This window comes from Dreissena polymorpha, chromosome 2 (assembly GCF_020536995.1).
Source record: "Dreissena polymorpha isolate Duluth1 chromosome 2, UMN_Dpol_1.0, whole genome shotgun sequence".
Classification (NCBI taxonomy): domain Eukaryota; kingdom Metazoa; phylum Mollusca; class Bivalvia; order Myida; family Dreissenidae; genus Dreissena; species Dreissena polymorpha.
This window is the reverse complement of record NC_068356.1, coordinates 148,127,559-148,154,901: the sequence shown is the minus strand read 5'-3', so window position 1 is coordinate 148,154,901 and position 27,343 is coordinate 148,127,559. Positions and strand designations below refer to the sequence as shown.

The 27,343-nt window shown below is 37.3% G+C and overlaps 1 protein-coding gene across 12 annotated transcripts in view; it reads left to right on the top strand.

Annotated features, from left to right (window-relative positions):
- Window positions 1-20,127, top strand: part of LOC127869384 (phosphatidylinositol 4-phosphate 5-kinase type-1 alpha-like) — a 75,630-nt gene extending 55,503 nt beyond the window's left edge. For 9 of the 12 annotated variants that reach the window (XM_052411920.1, XM_052411917.1, XM_052411915.1 and 6 more), the window contains 3 exons: window positions 1,151-1,198; window positions 1,968-2,422; window positions 16,721-20,127. In XM_052411920.1, the coding sequence (XP_052267880.1) occupies window positions 1,151-1,198; window positions 1,968-2,422; window positions 16,721-16,732 (515 nt within the window). In that variant the 3' untranslated portion in view covers window positions 16,733-20,127. Of the gene's footprint in view, window positions 1-1,150; window positions 1,199-1,967; window positions 2,423-6,817; window positions 6,852-16,720 lie in introns of all 12 variants that reach the window. The other 3 variants (XM_052411926.1, XM_052411925.1, XM_052411916.1) reach the window with 2 other exon arrangements.
- The last annotated feature ends 7,216 nt before the right edge of the window (window positions 20,128-27,343 follow it).

Sequence of the window (27,343 nt, the reverse complement as noted above, 5' to 3'; positions counted from 1 at the left end):
CATAGAGAACTTAAGTTATCATAGCCAGGTATAGACTATAGTGCTATGTCCCACATAGAGAACTTAAGTTATCATAGCCAGGTATAGACTATAGTGCTCTGTCCCACATAGAGAACTTAAGTTATCATAGTCAGGTATAGACTATAGTGCTCTGTCCCACATAGAGAACTTAAGTTATCATAGCCAGGTATAGACTATAGTGCTCTGTCCCACATAGAGAACTTAAGTTATCATAGCCAGGTATAGACTATAGTGCTCTGTCCCACATAGAGAACTTAAGTTATCATAGCCAGGTATAGACTATAGTGCTCTGTCCCACATAGAGAACTTAAGTTATCATAGCCAGGTATAGACTATAGTGCTCTGTCCCACATAGAGAACTTAAGTTATCATAGCCAGGTATAGACTATAGTGCTCTGTCCCACATAGAGAACTTAAGTTATCATAGCCAGGTATAGAAACTAACTTTTTAACCTATTCCCGCTCAGGGACTATGCATTTGTAGTCCCTTAGAAAGTTTAATTTTATTAAAGACCTTTCTTACTTGATTCAAGTTTTAAAGGCTTCGTTTCCAACCCTTAGATATTGATGAGCAGCAAACAGCATTAAACCTGAACAGACTGCGAGTTACTAGCAGGCTGTTCTGGTTTTATGCTGTTTGCACATAGCCATTTTCACTTTGCTTCTGAGAGGGAAATGGTTAAGAAGAAAGAAAGAAAAAAACTGTTGGATGTTAACTTTGTAATTTGTAAGTGATTTACTTAAGCAGTTCCCACTTAAGTACTGATATTCAATCAGCCATTTATTATATATATATATTCATGAGGTATATGCTTTATTCAATAAGATGTAATGTAAATAACAAGTAATACTGGAGGGGTGTTAATATGGAAGGCCCCCCAGCCTTTGTGCTTTAGCTTAATTCTTTTCAGAGATGAATATGTTATTTCACTAATTTTACAAAATTAACGGTATTTAAAATTTCCAATTTACTTTTGATTGGTTTAATAAAATATAACAATACAGACTGCAGCCAATGAATAACATCAATATGGAAATTGAAGGATTCCTCCATATTATTGAGTATTGGCTTTGGTTTTCAATATGGCATTGTCTGCTGTGAGAAATTGTCAGGTCGGTGAATTTACAGTTATCAAGAAAAGGTGGTGGAAAAAGAGCAAGGTTCCATTTGTGAAGGGTGAAAAACCAGTTGTGTTGCATGTTCTCTGCAGTTCAATTGTTAACATTGGTGATCCTGTACTTATCCTTGTATTACACATAACCATGTATAACAGACTCAACGGGTTTTTTTTTGTGCCAAAATGGAGCAACACATATTTCAAACGAAAAAAGAGCGTGAAAAAAGAGTCCATTTTACTAGTGCGCTATAAATCCATATAATTGGAAAGCCTTATTTTGTATTTAAATAAGGAAGTGTTTTTATGATCTGGAGCATGGGTTGCATAGCTATAGACTTCTCTCAATTCTGGAATAATTTTTTAAAAATAATTACTTGGCGGTTAAAAAATTCGCGTAATACACGGTTATTTACTGTTAGAAAATTGGAGTGTTCAGAGTTAATCTTTAAGAAAGTGTTCAGTTTGTTATTTTAGGATTTACCTAAACTGTTTTTCATAAATAATATGTCTCAGCAATGTGCTTAAGGTATATAACAGTTTTAATAAACATTGTATTTCACAATTTGTAAATTTAATAGAATGTAAATCATCAGTTTTCAAACTAAAAATGTGATGATTCAATAAGAAACTAAAACGTTATGAAATCTTTTCCAGACAACAGATTCATTTAAGGCAAAATGTGTCATCTCTGATAAGCCTGTGCGGCCTGCGCAGTTTAATCAGGGACAACACTTTGTGCACATGCATTAAGCCCCATTTCTCCAAAGCAAGGCTCAATTGTACAATTCAAATTTTATCATATGAATATAATTTATATTACATGTGCAGCTGCCAGTATGACCTCAGAGCAATCTAGCACTGTATCACCGGGCCACACGAGCCAAGAGACCTCCACAACACATCGTAGCAGCCACTCCTCCACACACACAGTCAACAAGACCACTATAGAGATAACGTCTGGAGCCCATAGTGGGGTCAATGTAGACAGCGTACAAGTTGAGTTTGATGAAGAACCAGCATTGAAAACCTTGGACACTTCATCTGGGTTGTCGATCGGGACAAGTGTTGATGTTGGTTACAGATACTCTACCGTCAGTTTTGACGTTGATAAAGTTGAATCTGGTGTGGTTGTTGGCTCGAATTACTCATCTGTGACAGATGGTGATCACAGAAGAGCGGGTGACTCAACGGTACATTCGGGTTCTCGACCACAGAGTGTTGGGTTCAATGTATCTGCAAATGCGGGGGAGGAGAGTGAAGAACAAGGAGATATACCGGAGTCGGTGGGTATTTAGTATCTTGCGTGAGAACGCCTGAGCCTTGTTCTGGGACAACTTGGCTAAATGCCTGTTTGTTATGTGTTGTCCTAGATTAGCCTGTGCAGTCTGCACAGGCTCTTCAGGGACAACACTTTCTGCTTTAATGTTATTTATTGTTTTAAGGTAGTTTAATCCAGTTTATTCTGCAGGTGTGGTCCCTGATTAGTCTGTGCAGACTGGACAGGCAAATCTGGGACAGCACTTTATGGACATACATTAACCCCAGTTATCTAACAATGAGGACTCATTGAGAGTTTTGATTGCAAGATCATGGTATCTTATCAGGACTTGTTCAGGGGATAAGACAGTGCGGATTTCGGCTCTGGTCTATCTAAGTATTCCATGATCTGAATTGTCCGTTTAGATATCAGTAATTTTTAAACCCCTGCAAACTTGTCTCGTTGTCCAGAAATTTCCTCCCAATAGACATCACATCAATCACACGCCAGTATATATAGAGAGGATTGTATCCAACAATAATTTGATTCTTCTTGTATAACTGAAGCTTTATTTAATGTTCTTATGTTTACTTTCTACAACTTATTAAATCGGTCATATTTCATGAATTTGCTTCAAAGAATATTTGCCAATTTGGTACAGGATGTGTGTTAAGACACCTAACCCTTTACCATTTTGATACAAATTTTGACGCATTTGTAGTCCCTTAGAAAGTTAAATTTCATTAAAAACGTTTTTTACTAGATTCAAGTTTTAACGGCTCCATTTCCAACCCAAGGTACTGATGAGCAGCAAACAGCATAAAACCTTACCAGACTGCGAGTTACTCACAGGCTGTTCTGGTTTAATGCTGTTTGCATATAACTATTTTCACTTTTCTACTGAGTGGGAATAGGTTAACCCATTCATGCCTAGCGTCCTGAAAAAAGGACATTGCAAACAGCGTAGACCCAGATGAGACGCTGCATAATGCGGCGTCTCATCTGGGTCTGCGCTGTTTGCTTAAAGAAATTTCTGTAAGAAATATTCTAAATATAGACATAAGTATACCAGACACCCCTACTTTTGGAAATAAATTGATCCAATTTAGAAGGGTGGGAGAGTCCACTAGGCATTATTAGGTTAAATCAGTTTTGGGGAACATCATTAACAAACATGAAAGCTTAAGTTTTGCTCATTTTGGATGCAGTATTGTTTCGGAACATACCATTCCGTAGACAATATACATTACATTCTGCATGTCATGGGTTAGTTTTAGAGTTGGTTTAATTCTGCATCTTTCCAGGGAAATAAGTGTGCTGAAGGTTTTTTCTGGTAATGGTCCCTAACAAAGGCTTGCATTGAAACAGTGGTTTGATGGTGAAATATTAAAGTTGTGTGACAAGAGTGTAACTAAAAATGCATTTCATGAATGTTATAGTTTCTGCCAGTATGTTAAATGCATCTAAAAATCCAAAGTAAGAATCTTGCATGCAAGAAAACATTTCTAATAATAAGAAACGCCAAGTGTAATGTTGCAATACTTTGATATGTCCGTATTAATGGCCTTTTTAGGGCATACATTCTTTAATGTATACAGTACATTCATCTGCTTACATTTTTTCACTGCCTTTAGCTTTGGTTTGTGTAAGAATTTCCAAAGAATGTTTCATCAAATCCAGTCAGTGCAATCCTCACGATGGAATTAAGCTGGGATCTGGGAAGACTATGTATGTGCGTAAAGTATTGTCACATTTTAGCCTGTGCAGTCTGCACAGGCTCATCAGAGACAACACGTGCTGCTTTAAGAAGTTTTTGTTTAAACGATGTCTCTGACTAGCCTGTGTAGACTGCACAGGCTAATTTGGGTCAACATTTTACGTCCATGCATTAAGCCCTGTTTTCCCAGAGCATGACTCAATGTTATGAGAGACATTTTGATGCAAACCACAGACAGGTATTATATTTGACCACCCACTTTTTCAGTTGGAACCCCTTAAGTCAATGGAGTCTTACAACTTAATGTAAAATGGTATTTACAGACTGTTTGACACATTTTGCTAGAAACTCATAAATGAATAATCGCTTCTGAAGTGTTTTATGCATTTAATTTAATATGATAGCTATTATTATCCCCCGCCATAGGTGGAGGAATATTGTTTTGGCGTTGTCCGTCCGTCCGTCTTTCTGTCCGGCCCTTTTGTGTCCGAAGCCATATCTTGAAAGCGCTTTGGAGGATTTCATTGAAACTTGGTATGATTATATATATGGATAAGAGGATAATGCACGCCAAATGGCATTGTACACCATCTGTTTATAACAGGGTAATGGCCCTTTGTATCTTGAAAAAATGCTTTTTTAAGTGTCACAATAACACTTTTGTGTCCAGAAGCATATTGGCGGGGGATATCAATTCAACGAATTTGCTTGTTTATTTTTCAATTCTTAATTGTATTGTTATTTGCTACTCTTGTTTAGATTTATTGTAAGATATTAGCAGTGATTTTGGGAAATGGGGCTAAATGCATGTGCGTAAAATGTTGTCTCAGAACAGCCAGTGGAGTCTTAACTGAATTTTTGCCCAAAAAAAGACTTCCTTTAAACAAAAAATACAATAAAGAGGAAAGTGTCATACCAGATTAGCCTGTGCAGTCTGCATCTGCACTAAGCCATGTTTACACACATGCATTTAACCCCTTTTTCACAAGGATGGCCCATATGTATCTGACTGAAACAGTAGCAGGCCTGCTTTGTTTTCTATGGAGATAAGGGTGTTTGGCCAGCAAATAGGGCAAACACTTGAATGGTGATGGGATGGTTGACAAAATTGTTTTATGTGCTCATGACTGCTACTTTTATGAAGTTTGTTCATATAAATCATCTCAAGCTGTTGCTATACATTTTAGCCTGGCTGTGAGAGAACAGGGCTTATTGTAGTCCACACAGGCTAATAAGGAAGGACACTTTCCGCTTTTATTGTATTTTTTGTTTAAAGGCACTATAAAGGTGACAAATCCAATTATTATGCATATAAACTGGTCTAATTTTTACCGGATCTCAATTGCTCTTGCATAAAAAATGCTTACATGTATAACACAGCTTAGGTGGAATGTTGTCAAGAATTATGGAAGATATACCCGTTTCATAATTGGAAGAAATGTTTACAACTTTGCAACCAACGTGATGTGTAGCCTCCAAGCGCTGACATATGCTAAAAATAGCCGAAATAAAATTCAATTTTAATTCTATTTTAAACAACTTTTTATCAGCAGAAAGTAATTTATTCGATCACTACAAACGTTTTAACCATTTAAAAGAGACCTACTTTGTGAGTGACACCGGAAAACGTTGAAAATCAACGATATATTTTGGTGACCTGAGTCACTTTTACTTTCACTTTCCCGAGTAAACAGCGATGTAAATAAACTGATTGTTTGTAAACACAATTGACTTGGAGGACACTGTATTTTGAGCTCAAACCAAGTTGTATTGCTCATAATTTTTTGGTAATGTCCAATAGCATTTATATATTGTTTTTGATAACTTTTATAAATAAAATATGGACAAAAAAAAAAAAAAATCGGTAAATAATTACAGATTGTCACCTTTATAGAGCCTTTAAAGGAAGTATCTTCATAGTGAAAATCCAACTAAGTCTGAGAGTGTCTTCCCTGATTAGCATTAAAGACTGCACAGGCTAATCTTGGGCAACATTTTACATTCTAGTACATGCATTGAGCCCGGTGTTCTCTGATACATACTTGTACATGCATTGAGCCCGGTGTTCTCTGATACATACTTGTACATGCATTGAGCCTGGTGTTCTCTGATACATACTTGTACATGCATTGAGCCCGGTGTTCTCTGATACATACTTGTACATGCATTGAGCCCGGTGTTCTCTGATACATACTTGTACATGCATTGAGCCCGGTGTTCTCTGATACATACTTGTACATGCATTGAGCCCGGTGTTCTCTGATACATACTTGTACATGCATTGAGCCCGGTGTTCTCTGATACATACTTGTACATGCATTGAGCCTGGTGTTCTCTGATACATACTTGTACATGCATTGAGCCCGGTGTTCTCTGATACATACTTGTACATGCATTGAGCCCGGTGTTCTCTGATACATACTTGTACATGCATTGAGCCTGGTGTTCTCTGATACATACTTGTACATGCATTGAGCCTGGTGTTCTCTGATACATACTTGTACATGCATTGAGCCCGGTGTTCTCTGATACATACTTGTACATGCATTGAGCCCGGTGTTCTCTGATACATACTTGTACATGCATTGAGCCCGGTGTTCTCTAAGCAAGGCTGATTTCTTTCTACTGGTTGATTTGCTGGCCACATGCCTTCAAGCACTGTGTGACTTTGCTTCATTACTTTTTTCGTCTTGCGTTTTACAGACCTAGGTACGTGGGACGTGATGGCTTGCCTCTAGTAGGGTTTGTTTTGTGTTTGGATAAGGGTGCAACTGTTATATCTTCGTAACCCTATACCACTCATATATGCTCTTTGATGCTTTTGTAGTCCCTTAGAAAATCAAATTAATGACCCTTCTAAATAGATTCAAGTTTTAAAGGTTTCATTTCCAACCCTAAGATACTGATGAGGAACAAACAGCAAAAAACCTGAACAGCATGCAAGTTACTTGAAGGCTGCTCTGGTTTTATGCTGGTTGCTTATACATGTAGATGGCCATTTTTTAAATTTGCTTCTGAGTGGAAAAGGGTTAACACTTTTAAATGAGATGAAAGAGTTGTATGCTTTATTGTCCTGGGCACATATTCACAAACAATCTTAAGAATTTAAGTTGAGAGCTGCTTTTTATTTAGTCTTAAACTTTTAAAAAAGTGTTGTTTTAAGTTTACCTGAGAACAACGTGCTTACTGTTGAGCTTTTGTTATCACCTTTTGTCGTCAACATTTGTCTTGTTAAGACTCTAGAGGCCACACTTATTGTCCGATCTTCATGAAACTTGGTCAGAACAATGTTTCAATGATATCTTGGGCTGCACAGAGCGACTTTGTGTCTTTCAGGACCTCCTGTTTTTAACACACATTAAACTGTGCCGTATTTTTTCTGTGCCCAATATTCATTTAGTGTGCATTTTTTACAATGTTATTTGCATATTTTGTAGGTTCCTTCTGGTTCCTACTCGAAAAGATGAGTTTCAAAAATTGTAAAATTTGAAATTTATAACAAGCCTTTGGAGATTTCATAATTATTAAAAATGTTCTTGTCTTAAGTTTAGGGCAATGTCTCACAAGTTATATGAATGTGTTAAATTTCCATTTCATTATGCCCCCCTTCAAAGAAGAGGGGGTATATTGCTTTGCTCATGTCGGTCGGTCGGTCGGTCCGTCCACCAGGTGGTTGTCTTATGATAACTCAAGAACGCTTGGGGCTAGGATCATGAAACTTCATAGGTACATTGATCATGACTCGCAGATGACCCCTATTGATTTTGAGGTCACTAGGTCAAAGGTCAAGGTCACGGTGACCCGAAATAGTAAAATGGTTTCCGGATGATAACTCAAGAACGCATACGCTTTGGATCATGAAACTTCATGGGTAGATTGATCATGACTCGCAGATGACCCCTATTGATTTTGAGGTCACTAGGTCAAAGGTCAAGGTCACGGTGACCCGAAATAGTAAAATGCTTTCCGGATGATAACTCAAGAACGCATACGCCTAGGATCATGAAACTTCATGGGTAGATTGATCATGACTCGCAGATGACCCCTATCAATTTTGAGGTCACTAGGTCAAATGTCAAGGTCACGGTGACCCGAAATAGTAAAATGGTTTCCGGATGATAACTCAAGAACGCATACGCCTAGGATCATGAAACTTCATGGGTAGATTTATCATGACTCACAGATGACCCCTATCAATTTTGAGGTCACTAGGTCAAAGGTCAAGGTCACGGTGACCCGAAATAGTAAAATGGTTTCCGGATGATAACTCAAGAACGCATACGCCTAGGGTCATGAAACTTCATGGGTAGATTGCTCATGACTTGCAGATGACCCCTATTGTTTTTGAGGTCACTAGGTCAAAGGTCAAGGTCACGGTGACCTGAAATAGTAAAATGGTTTTCGGATGATAACTCGAGAACGCATACGCCTAGGATCATGAAACTTCATAGGTAGATTGATCATGACTCGCAGATGACCCCTATTGATTTTGAGGTCACAAGGTCAAAGGTCAAGGTCACGGTGACCGGAAATAGTAAAATGATTTTCGGATGATAACTCAAGAACGCTTTTGCCTAGGATCATGACACTCCATAGGTACATTGATCTTGACTCGCAGATGACCCCTATTGATTTTCAGGTCACTAGGTCAAAGGTCAAGGTTACAGTGACAAAAATCATACTCACACAATGGCTGCCACTACAATGGACAGCCCATATGGGGGGCATGCATGTTTTACAAACAGCCCTTGTTCCAATTGGAATTAAATAAAATGAGCGGTGCTGTTGAAAATGCCGGCTCAAAGCATGTGCTTAAAGTGTCAGTCCAGATTAGCCTGTGTAGTCCACACGGGCTAATCAGGGACAGCACTTTTCAACAAAACTTTATTTTTGTTAAGAAGAGACTTCTGGTAAACACATTTTTTTTCCATAAGCAGAAATCAGACTGCACAGGTGAATCTGTGACGACATGTGTCTCACATGAATTAATCCCTGTGTTCTGAGAAAGCTGGTCATAATGCATGTCCGTAAAATGTCGTCCCAGATTAGCCTGTGCAGTCCGCACAGGCTAATCAGGGACGACACTTTCCGCTTAAACTAGATTATCGGTAAAAAGTGACTTCCTTTAAACGGAAAATACCATTTAAGCCGAAAGTGTCGACCCAGATTAGCCTGTGAGGACTGCACAGGCTAATCTGGGACGACACTTTACGCACATGCATTATGACCAGCTTTCTCAGAACAAGACACCATTAATCCCTGTGTTCTGAGAGTTAAATCAATTACACAATTCTAAATTTATCTTTCCAATTTGAATGATACAATTTTTACAATTTTCTATTTAATATCTATGTGTCGCATTTTTGTATTATTTCCAAATTATGATGTACAAAATGTATAATAAATTTATGAGAAAGTGGGTGAATATGGGTCCAGTTCAGTTGTATGTTTTGTTGTAGTCCAGTTTATATTGGTATATTGTTTGCTGCGCATGCATTACAGGCTTAACTGTGAGGTATATGAGACTTTTTTGTGGACAACTGGGCTTCATGCATGTTAGTAAAGCTGGATTGGTCATTGTCGGCTCGGGTACTACTTACATGTACCCCAGGTATTCTTAAGTGTACAAACTTCTATTTAAAAAAAAAACTGCATCACCATGCTTTTGAGTATGAGTTTCGATAATATAGAGGTCATTTTACAGAAAATTTTCATAAATGTGAAAATAATTAATTAAAAAAAAATAGCCGACAAAGACAGATTAAGCGATAAATTCCCGGATAAATTTTAGTATATTTACCATACCCAGGGTACATGTAAGTATACTTCAGAGTACCTGGGGTACAGGTAAGTAGTACCCTAGCCGACAATGACCAATCAAGCGTGAGTAAAGTGTCCTCCCAGATAACTTGTGGAGTCAGGCTAATAAGAGATGATGCTTTCTGCCTTACCCTTTTACCACTTAGATATGGATGTTGACACATTTGTAGAGTTAAATTAATAAAGACTTTTTACTAGATTCAAGTGTTTAAGGCTTCATTTCCAATCCTTAGATACTGATGAGCAGCAAACAGCATAAAACCTGAACGGACTGCAATCTACTCACATGCTGTTCTGGTTTTATGCTGTTTGCACTTAGCCATTTTCAGTTAGCTTCTAAGTGGGAAGGTGTTTATTGGATTTTCATTTATAAGTGACTTCCATTAAACGATAAATTCCATAAAAGCAGAAAGAGTTGTCTCAGTTAGCCTGTGCGGACTGCAAAGGCCAATCTGGGAATACACTTTATGCACATGCTTAAAGCCCAATGCATGCTGGGAAATTTGTCGTCTGATAAAATGTCTTCTGCTTAATTTCTAAAATTAGCATTTTTTTTCAAAGAATATTATCAGAATAGCAAACAGTTGGATCCTGATGAGACGCCACGTTCTGTGGCGTCTCATCTGGATCCAAACTGTTTGCAAAGGCCTTCAAAATTCGGTTCCCGCACTGAAAGGGTTAAAGCCCAGTTTTCTGCTAACTATGCTCATATTGACATTGATTCAAACAGGCTGCTTTGATACGTTGGCCTTTAGGAGCTCCCTCAAGGTGGGGGGCATTCAACATTGCACTTGTCAGTCCATCTGTCGATTTATACATCCTCACGCTTGTGTTTTGAACTTTAATTTATCTACAGGTAAAACTCTTTTAATGTTTCACTGTTGAATGACATTAATGAATTGATAATCTTTAAATAAGGAATTAGGGCTGCGACGCTTTTTGGCAGAATTACGGCCCTTTGTCTGTTTTTCTACTGTAGAATATATATTCCCAATATGTTTCTTTACTAAATCCTCTTAAACTACTTGATAGATGTTGCTCAAACTTTCACAGTAGAATAACCTCAACGTATAGATGATCAGAAAGAAAGGAACTTTGGTTGCAACGCGTTTTTGCGGAAATTATGTCCCTTTGTCTGCTTTTCCATTATACATGTATGATTTATAGTCCCAACATTTTTTGTTTTCAACTTCTCCTTTACTTTTGGATGGATCCTGCTCACACATTCCCAGTTAAATTACCTTAATGTGTACATGATTGTAAAGAAATGAATTGTGGCTGCCACAAGTTTTGGTAGAATCAGGGCCCTTCGTCAATTTATCATCTGTAGAATATATAGTGGATTTGAATGTGCCCAAGTATGTGTTGTGGAGGCATGATCAGTGTCTGTGACACATTGTGGAGGCATGATCAGTGTCTGTGACACATTGTGGAGGCATGATCAGTGTCTGTGACACATTGTGGAGGCATGATCAGTGTCTGTGACACATTGTGGAGGCATGATCAGTGTCTGTGACACATGGTGGAGGCATGATCAGTGTCTGTGACACATTTGTATTTGATTAGGTGGGATATCAAAGTTATTTCTAGATGTAACTGAATGGTTAAAACAGTAGGAAAGTTCTGTCCATAAGTGTGTATTTAAAGATAATGTGGGGTGAAGAATTCAAAAAAAAAAAATTATGACATTATCACACAAGTTAGGAATAAAATTATATTTTGATCGTATTGTAATTAATAATAATACATATATGTGAATATAATTTTTCCTGCACTATAAGTGTTAAGCCAGTATGCAGGCAGTGTCTGTTTAGAATGGTAGTTACATTCTAGTTGATTACAGTTTACTAACCTGGTTAGCCCCCTTAGGCGTAGTTGGCTAACATTATTAGCTCCCCTTGGCCTAGTTGGCTAACATAATTAGCTTCCCTTGCCGTAATTGGCTAACATTATAAGCTCCCCTGGGCCTAGTTGGCAAACATAATTAGCTCCCCTGGGCCTAGTTGGCTAAAATTATAAGCTCCCCTTGGTATAGTTGACTAACAGTTCCCCTTGTTGTGTTTATGGGTATGTTTGTGTGATGTGATATTTATCAGGATGTTTGCATGGGACTACTGTATCTGATATAGAAATATAAAGTAGATTCAACATTTTGACATTATACTCTTTGCATTTTCATTCTCTTGAACACTGGGACTGAAGAAAGTTGGGTTAATGAACTTACAAAGCATATTAAAATTTACCGCATTTTATTGGTGACAACAACTTCAATAGAATATAGAAGAAAATAAAGCATATTTTCCTTGTAAAACTTACTAATACAGGTTTACTTTTGTGATGGGAATATTTTGCAGCAAATTGTGTTAGATCCTTGGACATTAAGTTCTTTCATATTCATGTATACATTTCTGTTCTTGATTGTTAAATGTGCATCAATTAAAATATGTTAATTATTGCATAATTGGTGACAGAAAAAGCATGCTTCATGTTGTAACTTATACCTTATTGTGACCTTTTTTATGCCCCTGGATCGAATGAATGGGGGGTATATTGTTTTTGGCCTGTCTGTCTGTCTGTCATTCTGTGGAAAACTTAAACCTTGCTTAAAGTTTTGCAATATTTAATTACTTTGCAATATTGAAGATAGCAACTTGATATTTTGCATGCATGTGTATCTCATGGAGCTGCACATTTTGAGTCGTGAAAGGTCAAGGTTATCTTTCAAGGTCAAATATATGGCTTCAAAGCGGCGTCAAAACTTAAACCTTGTTCATAACTTTTGCAATATTGAAGATAGCAACTTTATATTTGGCATGCATGTGTATCTCATGGAGCTGCACATTTTGAGTGATGAAAGGTCAAGGTCATCCTTCAAGGTCAGAGGTCAAATTTTTGGCTTCAAAGCAGCACAATAGGGGGCATTGTGTTCCTGACAAGCACACCTCTTGTTCTTATGTCCATGGTGGAGTTTGTCATATCATTCATGTAAGCTTTACTGTATTTATGGTCACCTTACTTGCTAACTCTACTTATCTACTCAAGTCTTAGCTAGTGATATAATGTGTGGGTGCACTCGGGATAATAACACTACAAAATGGTATGAAAAAAGGAAAAAAACAACAGATGTATCCTTACCGCTTACTGAGCTGGGCAACTGGTATTTAATGCAGACAAAATAGTACAAAGCAAAACAGCTTGTTTGGAAGAACAGTTCACATATTTTCATTCATGCACTGACTCACAAAAAGTAATTGTTTGCTTTCCAGGGAAGTCAGGTAAAAATGCATAATGTATTATGGAGATATAGCATCTGTGAATTAGGGAGATAACTCTCTAATGTACAAGGGAAATAACTGGCTAATGTACAAGGGAAATAACAGGCTAATATATAAGGGAGATAACTTGCTAGTGTTTAAGGGAGATAATTTGATAAATTGCTAGTTAATAAGGGATAAAACTTGCTAGTGCTTAAGGGAGATAATGAGATGAATTGCTAGTTAATAAGGGAGAAAACTTGCTTGTGTATAGGGAGTTTATAAAGGTGACAACTTGCTAATGTATAAGCGAGAAAACGGTTGCCATACAAGGGAGCAAGGAACATTCTGTATATCATGTGAAGAATAAACAGATTGTATATGGGAGATTGGCAACAGTCTTCTTTCAACAGCATGATTTATTATGCCCCCCTTCGAAGAAGAGGGGGTATATTGTTTTGCACATGTTGGTCGGTCGGTCTGTCCGTCGGTCCGTCCACCAGATGGTTTCCGGATGATAACTCAAGAACGCTTACGCCTAGGATCATGAAACTTCATAGGTACAATGATCATGACTGGCAGATGACCCCTATTGATTTTGAGGTCACTAGATCAAAGGTCAAGGTCACAGTGACTCGTTCTTGGATGCAGTTTAGGACCACATTTGCAGATTATATTATGTACTGTTGTGGTGGGGTCTCCGTCCGTCCGCAAGGTCATCCTTCAAGGTCAAGGTCATCCTTCAAGGTCAAAGGTAAAAAAACAAATAAAAATTTTCTAAGCGGCATTATCATGAAGCTGCACATTATGAGTGGGGAAGTTCAAGGTCATTCATCAAGGTCATCCTTTCAAGGTCAAAGGTAAAAAAAAAGTCAAGGCGGCGTTATCATGAAGCTGTACATTTTGAGTGGTGTAGGTTCAAGGTCAAGGTCGTTCTTCAAGGTCATCCTTCAAGGTCAAAGGTCAAACAAAATATTGAAGAAAAAATAGTTGCGTTATCATGAAGCTGCACATTTTGAGTGGTGGAAGTTCAAGGTCATCCTTCAAGGTAAAAAAAATAAATAAAAAAAATTCAAAGCGGCGTTCTTATGAAGCTGCACAGTTTGAGTGGTGGAAGTTCAAGGTCAAGGTCATCCTTCAAGATCAAGGTCATCCTTCAAGGTTAAAGGTCAAATAAATAATAACAAATTTCAAAGCGGCGTTCTCATGAAGCTGCACATTTTGAGTTATGGAAGTTCAAGGTCAAGGTCATTCTTCAAGGTCAAGGTCATCCTTCAAGGTCAAAAAAATAATAATTTAAAAGCGGCGTTATCATGAAGCTGCACATTTTGAGTGGTTGAAGTTCAAGGTCATCCTTCAAGGTCAAGGTCATCCTTCAAGGCCAAAGGTAAAAAAAATAATATTTCAAAGCGGCCTTCTCATAAATCTGCACATTTTGAGTGGTTGAAGGTAAAAAAAAAAAAAAAAATTTTTAAAGCTGGGCAATAGGGGCCATTGTGTTTCTGACAAACACATCTCTTGTTTTTTTCAAACATGGTTAAAAAAAAACAAATATTTATTTTTATTATTTTATTTGAAATACCGTCCAACCATCCCACCCAAGATTACCCCCCCCCCCCCCCCCCCCCAAAAAAAAAAAAAAAATAACAAGAGGGCCATGATGGCCCTGAATCGCTCACCTGACTCATTAAGATCAGATGAAAACTATGACCTCTATTGTCTACACAATGTTTTTCTATGATTTGACCTAGTGACCTAGTTCCTGACTCTAGATGACCCAAATACAATCCCAATCCAGATTTCATCAAGATAAACATTCTGACCACAGTTCATAAATATTGGATGAAAACTGTGACCTCTATTGTCAACACAAGGTTTTTCTATTTATTTGACCTAGATTTTTACCCCAGATGACCCAAATACAATCCCACCCAGATTTCATCAAGAATTCTGACCAAATTTCATAAAGGTTGGATGAAAACTGTGATCTCTAATGTCTACACAAGGTTTTTCTATTATTTGACCTAGTGACCTAGTTTTTGACCCCAGATGACCCAAATAAAATCCCAACCCAGATTTCATCAAGATAAACATTCTGACCAAATTTCATAAAGATTGGATGAAAACTGTGACCTCTATTGTCTACAGAAGGTTGTTCTATTATTTGACCTAGTGACCTTGTTTTTGACCCCAGATGACCCAAATACAATCCCAAACCGGATTTCATCAAGATAAACATTTTGACCAAATTTCATCAAGATTGGATGCAAACTTTGACCTCTACTGTCTACACAAACAAGTTGTTGACGGACGGACGCACGGACACGAACAGGCACGCACAACGGACGCCGGACATCACACGATCACATAAGCTCACCGTGTCACTTCATGACAGGTGACCTAAAAATATGTGTCGGAGATAAACATGAACAGTTGTGGTTAAAATCCCATAGAAACAAGGGCTGTTTGTAAAACATGCATGCCCCCCTATAAGTGTGGCGGCCATCTTGGTTATGTGATCAAATTTTTTTTAACAATTCTTTTGTCCCATGACCTAGGGATGCTCCACATGAAATTTAGTTGAAATTGGCTCAATGGTTTAGTAGAAGAAGATGTTTACAAATTGTTTACAGACGGACGGACGCCGGACGCTGAGTGATCACAATAGCTCACCTCGAGCTATCGCTCAGGTGAGCTAAAAAGATAATGTAATAAATGACCAGACCCCCACACTATACACCCCTCTTCACTCCACCCCTCCATCCTTTGTGATTGAAATTGAGACAGGTCCTTTTCTTTTAAAAAGAAAAAAAGATGAGCGGTCTGCACCCCCAAGGCGGTGCTCTTGTTCGTTTTTCTGTGCGCGAAAACTGGTTTGGAAATAATTATATATACATGTAATAAGGTCACAGTGACAAAAAACGTATTCACACAATGGCTGCCACTACAACTGACAGCCCATATGGGGGGCATGCATGTTTTACAAACAGCCCTTGTTTTTAAATATATTTATGAACAATTAAGAAGTAATTTTTTTTTAGTGTTACAATATTTGTGACGTTAGCTTTTCCATAGCTGTCAATATTACAAAGCTTAGCTCAGAAACCTACATTTTTTTACTGATTTAATAAAGTGTTGAAACCCTAAAGTTATATATTGTCTCTGAATACATGTAATTCCACCCATTTCTATTTATGTTTACAGTACCAAATCATGACAGTAGTAGCTTTTCATGGGCCATAAATCTTTATAAATAATCAAATATCTGCAAACGAAAATTCACTAATATTGGCAGAATTTGTACTTATTTTAATGCTGGGGTGGGGGGGGGGTAATTTGAAAATATTAAATAATCTTTTGAATAACTTGGCTCATTATCAGGGCAGTTTAAGAACATGGCTCGGATATAAGTTCATACTTTTATAACTCACACACAAATTATAAGTGATTTTAGTTTCTTGAAGGTCAAACTTGGACCTTGCCTCTGCAGATATATGCTTAACTATATGTGTGTTGTTTTCTTCTGTTCCAGACACATTTATGAAGGGCACATCACCATAGAGATCATGAAGTATTGTACCGGAATTCCATAGGACATAAACAGTTTGTAACAAGCATTGTGATTGGTCTAGAACAAAACACACTGTTTAACAAGCATTATGATTGGTCAAGGAAGAAAACAAATCTAGTATTCATACTGTTTAGTATTGACTTGAGAATGTCTGTGAAGCAAAACTTTATAAACATCCATAAGTGTGTGAACAAAACTTACAAAATACAGTTTTACCATAAAATACTAGTATATGGATCAAGCCTCCTGCTTGGTCATCCCAGAGTGCTCTACCAGGCAGATGAAACATGCAATTTGATTGGACATCCCAAGAGAAAGATGTGATTGGTCAAATCTGTGCTTACAGAAAACAGTGATTAAAGGGACAGACAAATAAGACATAATTATTGTAAATGTTTGTCAAGCTCTCATCTTTCCTAAGTTTGTTTAAATCAAGCTTTGTACATTTATTATGTGTTATTTTCCAGCTATCTGCCATAGTAACAGAATTTTCTTTTGTGATTAATTGCATTTTGTAAGGATCAGCATGATTGGTTGGACATTTTAAATAGGGCTTAGACACTATAAATTAAACCAATCATGAGCAATGTTACAAATGGTCTCAGTTGATCTGAGAATATGGACAAGCTGATGGTGTGATTTATTTATTAACATTTCCATGTCTGACATATATATGGTATAGATCAAACTCTGTTTTAATAGTTGGATGTTGTAGATGGATGTGTTGTAAATGTGTAAACAAATGTGATGATTCTTTGAGAAGAAAGAATGGTGTGTAAATATTGGGGGAATTCTGTACAATATACAATACAAAAATTAATTTGTTTAACATTTTGCATATGATTGACAATAATAAAAAACAAGCAATTGACAGGACATTGTTTATATTAGTTTATTTAAAGTTTTGTGAAACTTTCAATTAAAAATTGCTTGGAAAACCAGAAAACCACACACAAAATTAATTCTTAATCAATGCACAAACACAATTGGTTATTAAAGACACAAACAGTTTTTATTCTGTTAAATGGAAGATGATTCTTGGTCCTGATTGAAAGTCACATGTGAGCCTTGCTCTGAAAAAACAGGCTTAACACTTTGCATGCTGGGAAATTTTTCATCTGCTAAAATGTCGTCTGCTGAAATTCTAAAATTAGCATTTTCTTCGATTTTTTTTCAAAGAATACTATCAGAATAGCAAACAGTTTGGATCCTGATGAGACGCCACATTCTGTGGCGTCTCATCTGGATCCAAACTGTTTGCAAAGGCCTTCAAAGTTCGGTTGCAGCACTGAAAGAGTTAATGCATGTGCATAGAGCTACATGTATCTGCATAGGCTTATCAGGGACAACACTTTTGGCTTTTTTTTCCTTTCTTTTCGCTTAATGAAAGGTTTTTTTAGCGAAAAAGGAAGGGTATGTGAGAGTTATTTCTGATTAGCCTGTGCAGACTGTAAAGGCTAACCCGGGACAACACTTTAAACAAATGCATTAAGCCCTGTTTTCTCAGAGCTCTGCCCATATAACAACATGTGGGCTTGTTACAATGGTTGTATTTCACTGCATTATTTGTAAAAGTTTCTTTTTTTTAATATTCTGAAAGGTAGGTATTTATTTATTGGAAATTGCTTCTTTAAAAAAAAATCTTCGGAGTTACAATGTTGTGCATAAACTTTAGTCATCAATTATCTGTTATTCATCATAAAATAATTATTAAATATTTTGTTTAATTGCAAATATATTTTATTTTTATAATATTATAGTTATTATTAATTTCCTCAAATGTTATCATGATATATGTATTCATTTCTTTGCTGATGTTTATTGGTATTGGCAAAATACTGTAAAATCGTTTATATTTGTTGAAATTAAATATTTTGTTTTTTGAAAAATGTCTCTTGTGGAACACTTGATTTTGTAGATCTGATTTTGGGTGGGTAATTTTCCAATGTGTTTGTGTTCTATTGGTGGATCAGTCAACTCTCCAAATCAATGAACATTTATATCCGACAAATAATAATGATTTTACATTACCATGGCTTCAAGTGTGATGAACCTGTTACAAGCAAATACAACATAATCATCGGTGCATTAAGGGAGATTTTTACTTAAAACTGTTCAAAACCTTAATTTCCTGTGTTTTTGCTTTTTTTTTTTAATTTTCTGAAGTTAAGCATGGTTAAAGTGCTTAATGGGTGTATTTTACATGGAAATATAAAGTAGATACAATTAATCTTAACACTTGATTAATTTGATGATTATTATAAATTGTGTATAGTTTGTAATTGAATGTTATTCATGTATTTCTGGGGTCAGAGACAAATATTATATATCTTGGTGTTTTGAAATTATACCATTTTTATGATGGAGTCACCATGCTTATAACGTTCACATATGAGCCTTGTTCTGAGAAAACTGGGCTTGCATGTGCATAAAGTGTCGTCCCAGATTAGCCTGTGTTTGCACATGTACATAAGGGATGACACTTTATACTTTAATTGGATTTTTTGCAAAGAAGAGACATCAGACTAAAGCAGAAAGTGTTTCCTTGATTAGTATGTGTAGACTGCACAGGCTTATCTAGAACAACACATTACACACATGAATTAAGCCCCGTTTTCAGAGAGCTCGGCTCCAATTACTGGATATTTATTTTCATATTTATTTTCTTAATCTAGTAGAGCAGTAAAAAGTGGTGTTACTTCATTTTTAAAAAGTGAATGGGATGGTAAACTGTTTCGCTTTGAATTGTGTATTTACACCTTCTTTTTCACATGGTTTATGACACTATAAACCATGGTTTTAGCTTTTATTTCCAGATATTCAATTGCAAACATTTTATTAAGCTAACTTGCATTGTAAGAATTTTTTGTGTACTGTGTATATTTAGTTAGTTTTAAAAGAAAGGCGTATTTGTAAAATAAGCATTTTTCAAAATACATTTAATTTGACTGCACAATATTAGTTTACAACCAATAAGTGATTTTCTTTCAATGCTCAAGTTAAAAAAAAAATATTATCCTCATTTCGGGACAATTGGGCATAAAGCATGTGCTTAAAGTGTTGCCCCAGATTAGACTAACCATGGGTGACACTTTCGACTTTTATGGATTTTTGTGTTAAATAAAGTCTCTTCTAAACGTATATCCAGTGTGGGCAGAAAGTGTCTTCACTGATTAAATTAGAGTTATACTACGAGACTGGGTGAACATAAACCAGGCTTAATAGTTGTATTCTCATGTCTGTTACCTCATTCAATTATGCGGACTAAAGGCTGTATTTAAAGTACATGCATCTGTATAAATTGTACTGCCATTATTAGTTAATTATGGAAGCATTCTCTTTGTTTAATAAATGTTGCATTAATTTTATCTGTTGTGTTTGTTTTCACACATGATTTAATTTATCTACAACTCCACTGCTCAGTGCGAATACATGTATGAGCACGCTGAACGGTATTTTCCTCTGCTAAGATTTGCTTGCAATGTTTTCAAGTGTTAAAGGGGCCTTTTCACAGATTTAAAAGTTTGTCATTAAATGCTTTATATTGCTAAATGTTAACATTGGATATAAAATGCTCCAGTGAAAAATCAAGAATAAAATTAAAGAAAGAAAAAAAAGGTGACCGTCAGCAGGGCTCAAACCACTGACCCCTGGAGTCCTGGAGTAAAATGTCTCCCACTTAGACCACTCGGCCATCCTTCCGGATACAATGACAGGTGTATTTTAAACTTATATAACCAATCCTCGTAGTTTCACAAAATAAAACGACAACAACAGAACTCTCCAAATTATTAATTCATTTTGCGTTGCAACGCTTTATAATTTTCTGGTTTTTAAATTGTCAAAAGATGCATATAATGTCTTTTCTAGAGCATGGTAAATGTTCAGTATTACTGTTTCCTCACAAATATCATATCTAAAAATAAAATTTGCAAATCTGAAACAACTTTTTTCAATTTTGTCAATTTACCCGAACATGAAAAGGCCCCTTTAATATGATACATTTATTAGAACTAGAGCTTTGTCACAGACGTGACGAATACCCCCAACCCCGCATTGACACAGAATATTTTGCATTTTGTGTTCACAAAAAACAGAGGACATCATGCTAAATGTTTTAAACACACTAAGTGACCCGGTGACCTAGTTTTTGACCAGCCATGACCCATGTTCGAACTTGGCCTAGCCCTCATTTAGATACAACTTCTGACCAAGTTTCGTGAAGCTCAGTTGAAAACTACTTGAATTAGAATGCGGACACCATGCTCAATGTTTAAAATGCACTAAGTGACCCCGTGACCCAGTTTTTGACCCAGCATGACCCATATTCAAACTTGACCAAGACATCATCTAGATACAACATCTGACCAAGTTTGGTGAAGATTGGATGAAAACTACTTCAATTAGAGAGCGGTCAACATGCTCAATGTTTAAAACGCACATAGTGAACCCATGACCTAGTTTTTGACTCGGCATGACCCATATTCGAACTTGAACTAGACATCATCTAGATACAACTTCTGACCACGTTTGGTGATGATTGGATGAAAACTACTTCAATTAGAGAGCGGACAACATGTTCAATGTTTAAAACGCACTAAGTGACCCTATGAACTAGTTTTTGACCCGGCATGACCCATATTCGAACTTGACCTAGACATCGATACAATATCTGACCAAGTTTGGTGAAGATTGGATGAAAACTACTTTAATTAGAGAGCGGACACCATGCTTAATGTTTAAAACGCACTGAGTGACCCTATGACCTAGTTTTTGACCCAGCATGACCCATATTGGAACTTGATCTAGACATCATCTAGGTACATCTGACCAATTTGGTGAAGATTGGATGAAAACTACTTCAATTAGAGAGCAGACAACATGCTCAATGTTTAAAGCGCACTAAGTGACCCCGTGACCTAGTTTGGTGAAGATCAGATGAAAACTACTTGAATTATTGAGCGGACACTTAATATGGACCGACTGACCGACAGACAAGCTCACTCCTATATACCCCCCTAAACTTTCTTTTGTGGGGGTATAATTAGTTCTTCTGAAGGCAAATGTATGTTTTTTAATGGCAGCAAGTTGTTATAGTGTACTGGCATTTCTACAAATAGCAATCGTCAGAGACTTGTCAGTTGTTTCATGGGGTATAGAGACTGTGTCATCAGAGACTTGTCAGTTGTTTCATGGGGTATAGAGACTGCAAGGTACTGGAGACATCCTGTTCAGAGCCGATCTGCGATCCTTTAGAGTCTGAAGTGAAGCCACTAGTACACTACTCCTAGGTTTAACATTTCATGCTATCCAAAAGTTAGTAGGTTAGGATTAAGCGGGGGATCGAACCTGTGTCAAATGAGGTTACAATTAGTCCATGGTTCTCAAGTCTGATATCTTTGGATTGACACAATGTCACATGACGATGGCCTAAGGTAAACCCTTTTCCACTTGGAAGCATAGTCCAAATGGTTATGTGCAAACAACATAAAATCAGAATAGCCTGCAAGTGACTGGCAGTCTGTTCAGGTTTTATGCAGTTTGCTGCTCATCCATTTCAAAGGGTTGGACATGAAGCAATTAAAACTTAAATCTAGTAAAAAAGGTCTGTATTTAAATTTAACTTTGTAAGGGACTTCAAATGTGTCAAAATATGTATCTATGTAGTAAAGGGTTAACATGAACACATTTGGCTGCTGAATACCCATCAATGTATTAGATTGCTGATATGAAACACTGCTGAATACCCATGAATGTATTAGATTGCTGATATGAAACACTGCTGAATACCCATCAATGTATTAGATTGCTGATATGAAACACTTCCCAGCTTTGCCAGACATGCTGTTTTAAATTTAACTTGAAGCATTTAAACATTTGTAATGTATATTTCAAAATACATAAATATCCTGTAAGTACAAAAGTAGGGATACAGTTTAATATAATAATGCACATGCATGTAGGGATAGTGTATTTTACTTCTTCCCATTCAACCATTCATTGACAACACTGACAATATCTTCAAGAGACATACTGGTTTACACAGACATACTGAAATACACAGACATACTGGTGTACACAGACATACTGGTATACACAGACATACTGGTATACACAGACATACTGGTGTACACAGACATACTGGTATACTCAGACATACTGGTGTACACAGACATACTGGTGTACACACATATACTGGTGTACACAGACATACTGGTGTACACACATATACTGGTATACTCAGACATACTGGTGTACACAGACATACTGGTGTACACAGACATACTGGTGTACACACATATACTGGTGTACACAGACATACTGGTGTACACACATATACTGGTGTACACACATATACTGGTGTACACAGACATACTGGTGTACACACATATACTGGTGTACACAGACATACTGGTGTACACAGACATACTGGTGTACACAGACATACTGGTGTACACAGACATACTGGTGTACACACATATACTGGTATACACAGACATACTGGTATACTCAGACATACTGGTGTACACAGACATACTGGTGTACACACATATACTGGTATACACAGACATACTGGTATACTCAGACATACTGGTGTACACAGACATACTGGTGTACACACATATACTGGTGTACACAGACATACTGGTGTACACAGACATACTGGTGTACACAGACATACTGGTATACTCAGACATACTGGTGTACACAGACATACTGGTGTACACAGACATACTGGTGTACACAGACATACTGGTGTACACAGACATACTGGTGTACACAGACATACTGGTGTACACAGACATACTGGTATACACAGACATACTGGTGTACACACATATACTGGTGTACACAGACATACTGGTGTACACAGACATACTGGTGTACACACATATACTGGTGTACACAGACATACTGGTGTACACACATATACTGGTGTACACAGACATACTGGTGTACACAGACATACTGGTGTACACACATATACTGGTATACACAGACATACTGGTGTACACAGACATACTGGTGTACACACATATACTGGTGTACACACATATACTGGTGTACACAGACATACTGGTGTACACACATATACTGGTGTACACAGACATACTGGTGTACACAGACATACTGGTATACACAGACATACTGGTGTACACAGACATACTGGTGTACACAGACATACTGGTGTACACAGACATACTGGTATACACAGACATACTGGTGTACACAGACATACTGGTATACTCAGACATACTGGTGTACACAGACATACTGGTGTACACAGACATACTGGTGTACACAGACATACTGGTGTACACACATATACTGGTATACACAGACATACTGGTATACTCAGACATACTGGTGTACACAGACATACTGGTGTACACACATATACTGGTGTACACAGACATACTGGTGTACACAGACATACTGGTGTACACAGACATACTGGTATACTCAGACATACTGGTGTACACAGACATACTGGTGTACACAGACATACTGGTGTACACAGACATACTGGTGTACACACATATACTGGTGTACACAGACATACTGGTGTACACACATATACTGGTATACACAGACATACTGGTGTACACAGACATACTGGTGTACACAGACATACTGGTGTACACAGACATACTGGTGTACACAGACATACTGGTGTACACAGACATACTGGTGTACACAGACATACTGGTGTACACAGACATACTGGTGTACACAGACATACTGGTGTACACACATATACTGGTATACACAGACATACTGGTATACTCAGACATACTGGTGTACACAGACATACTGGTGTACACACATATACTGGTGTACACAGACATACTGGTATACTCAGACATACTGGTGTACACAGACATACTGGTGTACACAGACATACTGGTATACGCAGACATACTGGTGTACACAGACATACTGGTATACACAGACATACTGGTGTACACACATATACTGGTGTACACAGACATACTGGTGTACACAGACATACTGGTTTACACAGACATACTGGTGTACACAGACATACTGGTATACGCAGACATACTGGTGTACACAGACATACTGGTGTACACAGACATACTGGTGTACACAGACATACTGGTATACTCAGACATACTGGTGTACACAGACATACTGGTGTACACACATATACTGGTGTACACAGACATACTGGTGTACACAGACATGCTGGTATACACAGACATACTGGTGTACACAGACATACTGTTATACACAGATATACTGGTATACACAGAAGCTACATGTAAACTTACATACACAGACACACATTATAGAGAAAACTTAATCCTTTCCCATTCAGAAGCAAAGTAAAACTAGAAATGGCGCGGCAGAGGCCGACGCGTATCCCCACGCCCAATGTTTGACCTAGGTGTGCCCCAGGGTTGGTAATGGGGCCATGCATAGCTGAGATTGACCGTATTGTCATAAGAGAAGTTCATCATCAATTAGAAGTGAATTGGTGTAGAAATGAAGAAGTTATAGTAAAAGGCAATTTTGGGTGGGTGTGACATATGTGGGCAGGGCGCCCCAGGGTTGGTAATTGTGCCATGCATAGTTGAGATTGACCGTATTGTCATAAGAGAAGTTCAGTATCAATTTGAAGTGAATCGGTGTAGAAATGAAGAAATTATAGTAAAAGGCAATTTTGGGCGGGTGTGGTCTATGTGGGCGGGGCCCCAGGGTTGGTAATGGGGCCATGCATAGTTGAGATTGACCGTATTGTCATAAGAGAGGTTCAGTATCAATTTGAAGTGAATCTGTGTAGAAATGAAGAAATTATAGTAAAAGGCAATTTTGGGTGGGTGTGGTCTATGTGGGCGGGGCCCCAGGGTTGTTTATGGGGCCATGCATAGTTGAGATTGACCCTAATGTCATAAGAGAAGTTCAGTATCAATTTGAAGTGAATCCGTGTAGAAATGAAAAAATTATAGTAAATGGAATTTTTTGGTGGGTGTGGCCTATGTGGGCGGGTGCCCAGGGTTGGGATTGGGGCCATGCATAGTTGAGATTGACACTAATGTCATAACAAAAGTTCAGTATCAATTTGAAGTGAATCCGTGTAGAAATGAAAAAATTATAGTAAATGGAAATTTTTGGTGGGTGTGGCCTATGTGGGCGGGGCGCCCCAGGGTTGGGAATGGGGCCATGCATGGTTGAGATTGACCGTATTGTCATAAGAGAGGTCCAGTATCAATTTGAAGTGAATCGGTGTAGAAATAAAGAAGTAAATGTAAAATAACCTAAAAAAATGAGTGATAATTTCTGACGCGGCCCCACCCCAACCGCTATAACTTTTGACCCAGGGGTCAGATCAAAATTCCAAATAGTGCAGGGTCGCACATATGCTCATAGCTACCATGTGTGTAAGTTTCAAGGTTATAGTGCTTTTAGTGTAGGAGGAGATAGTGGCCAGGACGGACGGACAGACAGACAGACAGACAGACAGACGGACGGACGGACGGCGGAGATAACCACAATATCCCCACCTTTTTTTCAAAAAGCGTGGGGATAAATAGCCATGTGCAAACAGCATAAAACTAGAACAGCCTACGAGTAATTCGCTGTCTGTTCAGGTTTTATGCTGTTTGCTTCTCATCAGTATTTAAGGATCGGAAATGAAGCCTTTAAAACTTTTATCTTGTATGAAAGGTCTTTAATTAAATTTAACTTTCTAAGGGACTACCAATGCGTCAAAATACGTACCTAAGGGGTAAAGGGTTAATGAACAAAAAAAGATACATTCTTTAAGTATCTGACAAACTGTAAAGACATATAAATAAACACATCTGATTAGTGCAAGAATGCTGAAATGAAAGGATCAAGGTGTTCTTGTGGTTTAATATGAAAAAAATCAAGTAGAAAAGCTCAATTCAAAATAAGCCTTACTGTCATATTTGCTTTGGGTATTACATACTATTCCATTAAGAACACATCGCAATTAAAAATGTTAAAAACTTGCTTAAATAACAATTCACTATTAATACAAATACATTTGCAAAAAATCTCATTAACAACACATACAAAAGTCACTTAGGTGCCCACCTGAGTCTCTAAGAAACTTGACTGATCTATGCAGGAAGTTATTCACTACTTGACTGATCTAAGCAGGAAGTTATTCACTACTTGCATCCCACATTCCCCTATGTTGTTCAACTAACAGGACTCTTTTACAAACTCAATAAAAATATTAATATGAGCAAAGGTTCTGAGTAATTTCATAAAGATTGGACACAAAATGTTACTTCTGCAGGTTTCACTTTCGCCATTTATGGAAAATTATCCCACACCCTGGTTGCAATTTTTTGAAAAACTTGGAACAATTTTAGAACTCAGCCCACATTTCATAATAAAACATGTTCTGAATAAGTTTCATGATGATTGGGTGTAAAAAAGTTACTTACAGTGCGTTAACAATGTTTCACTATAGCCATATAAGCAAAAAAGTCGAGCCCTTTGGTAACCATGTTTTTCAACTGGCCAGAACCATTTACAAGCTCTGTGGAGATTTGATAAGAAAACATGTTTTGAGCATGATGCTTG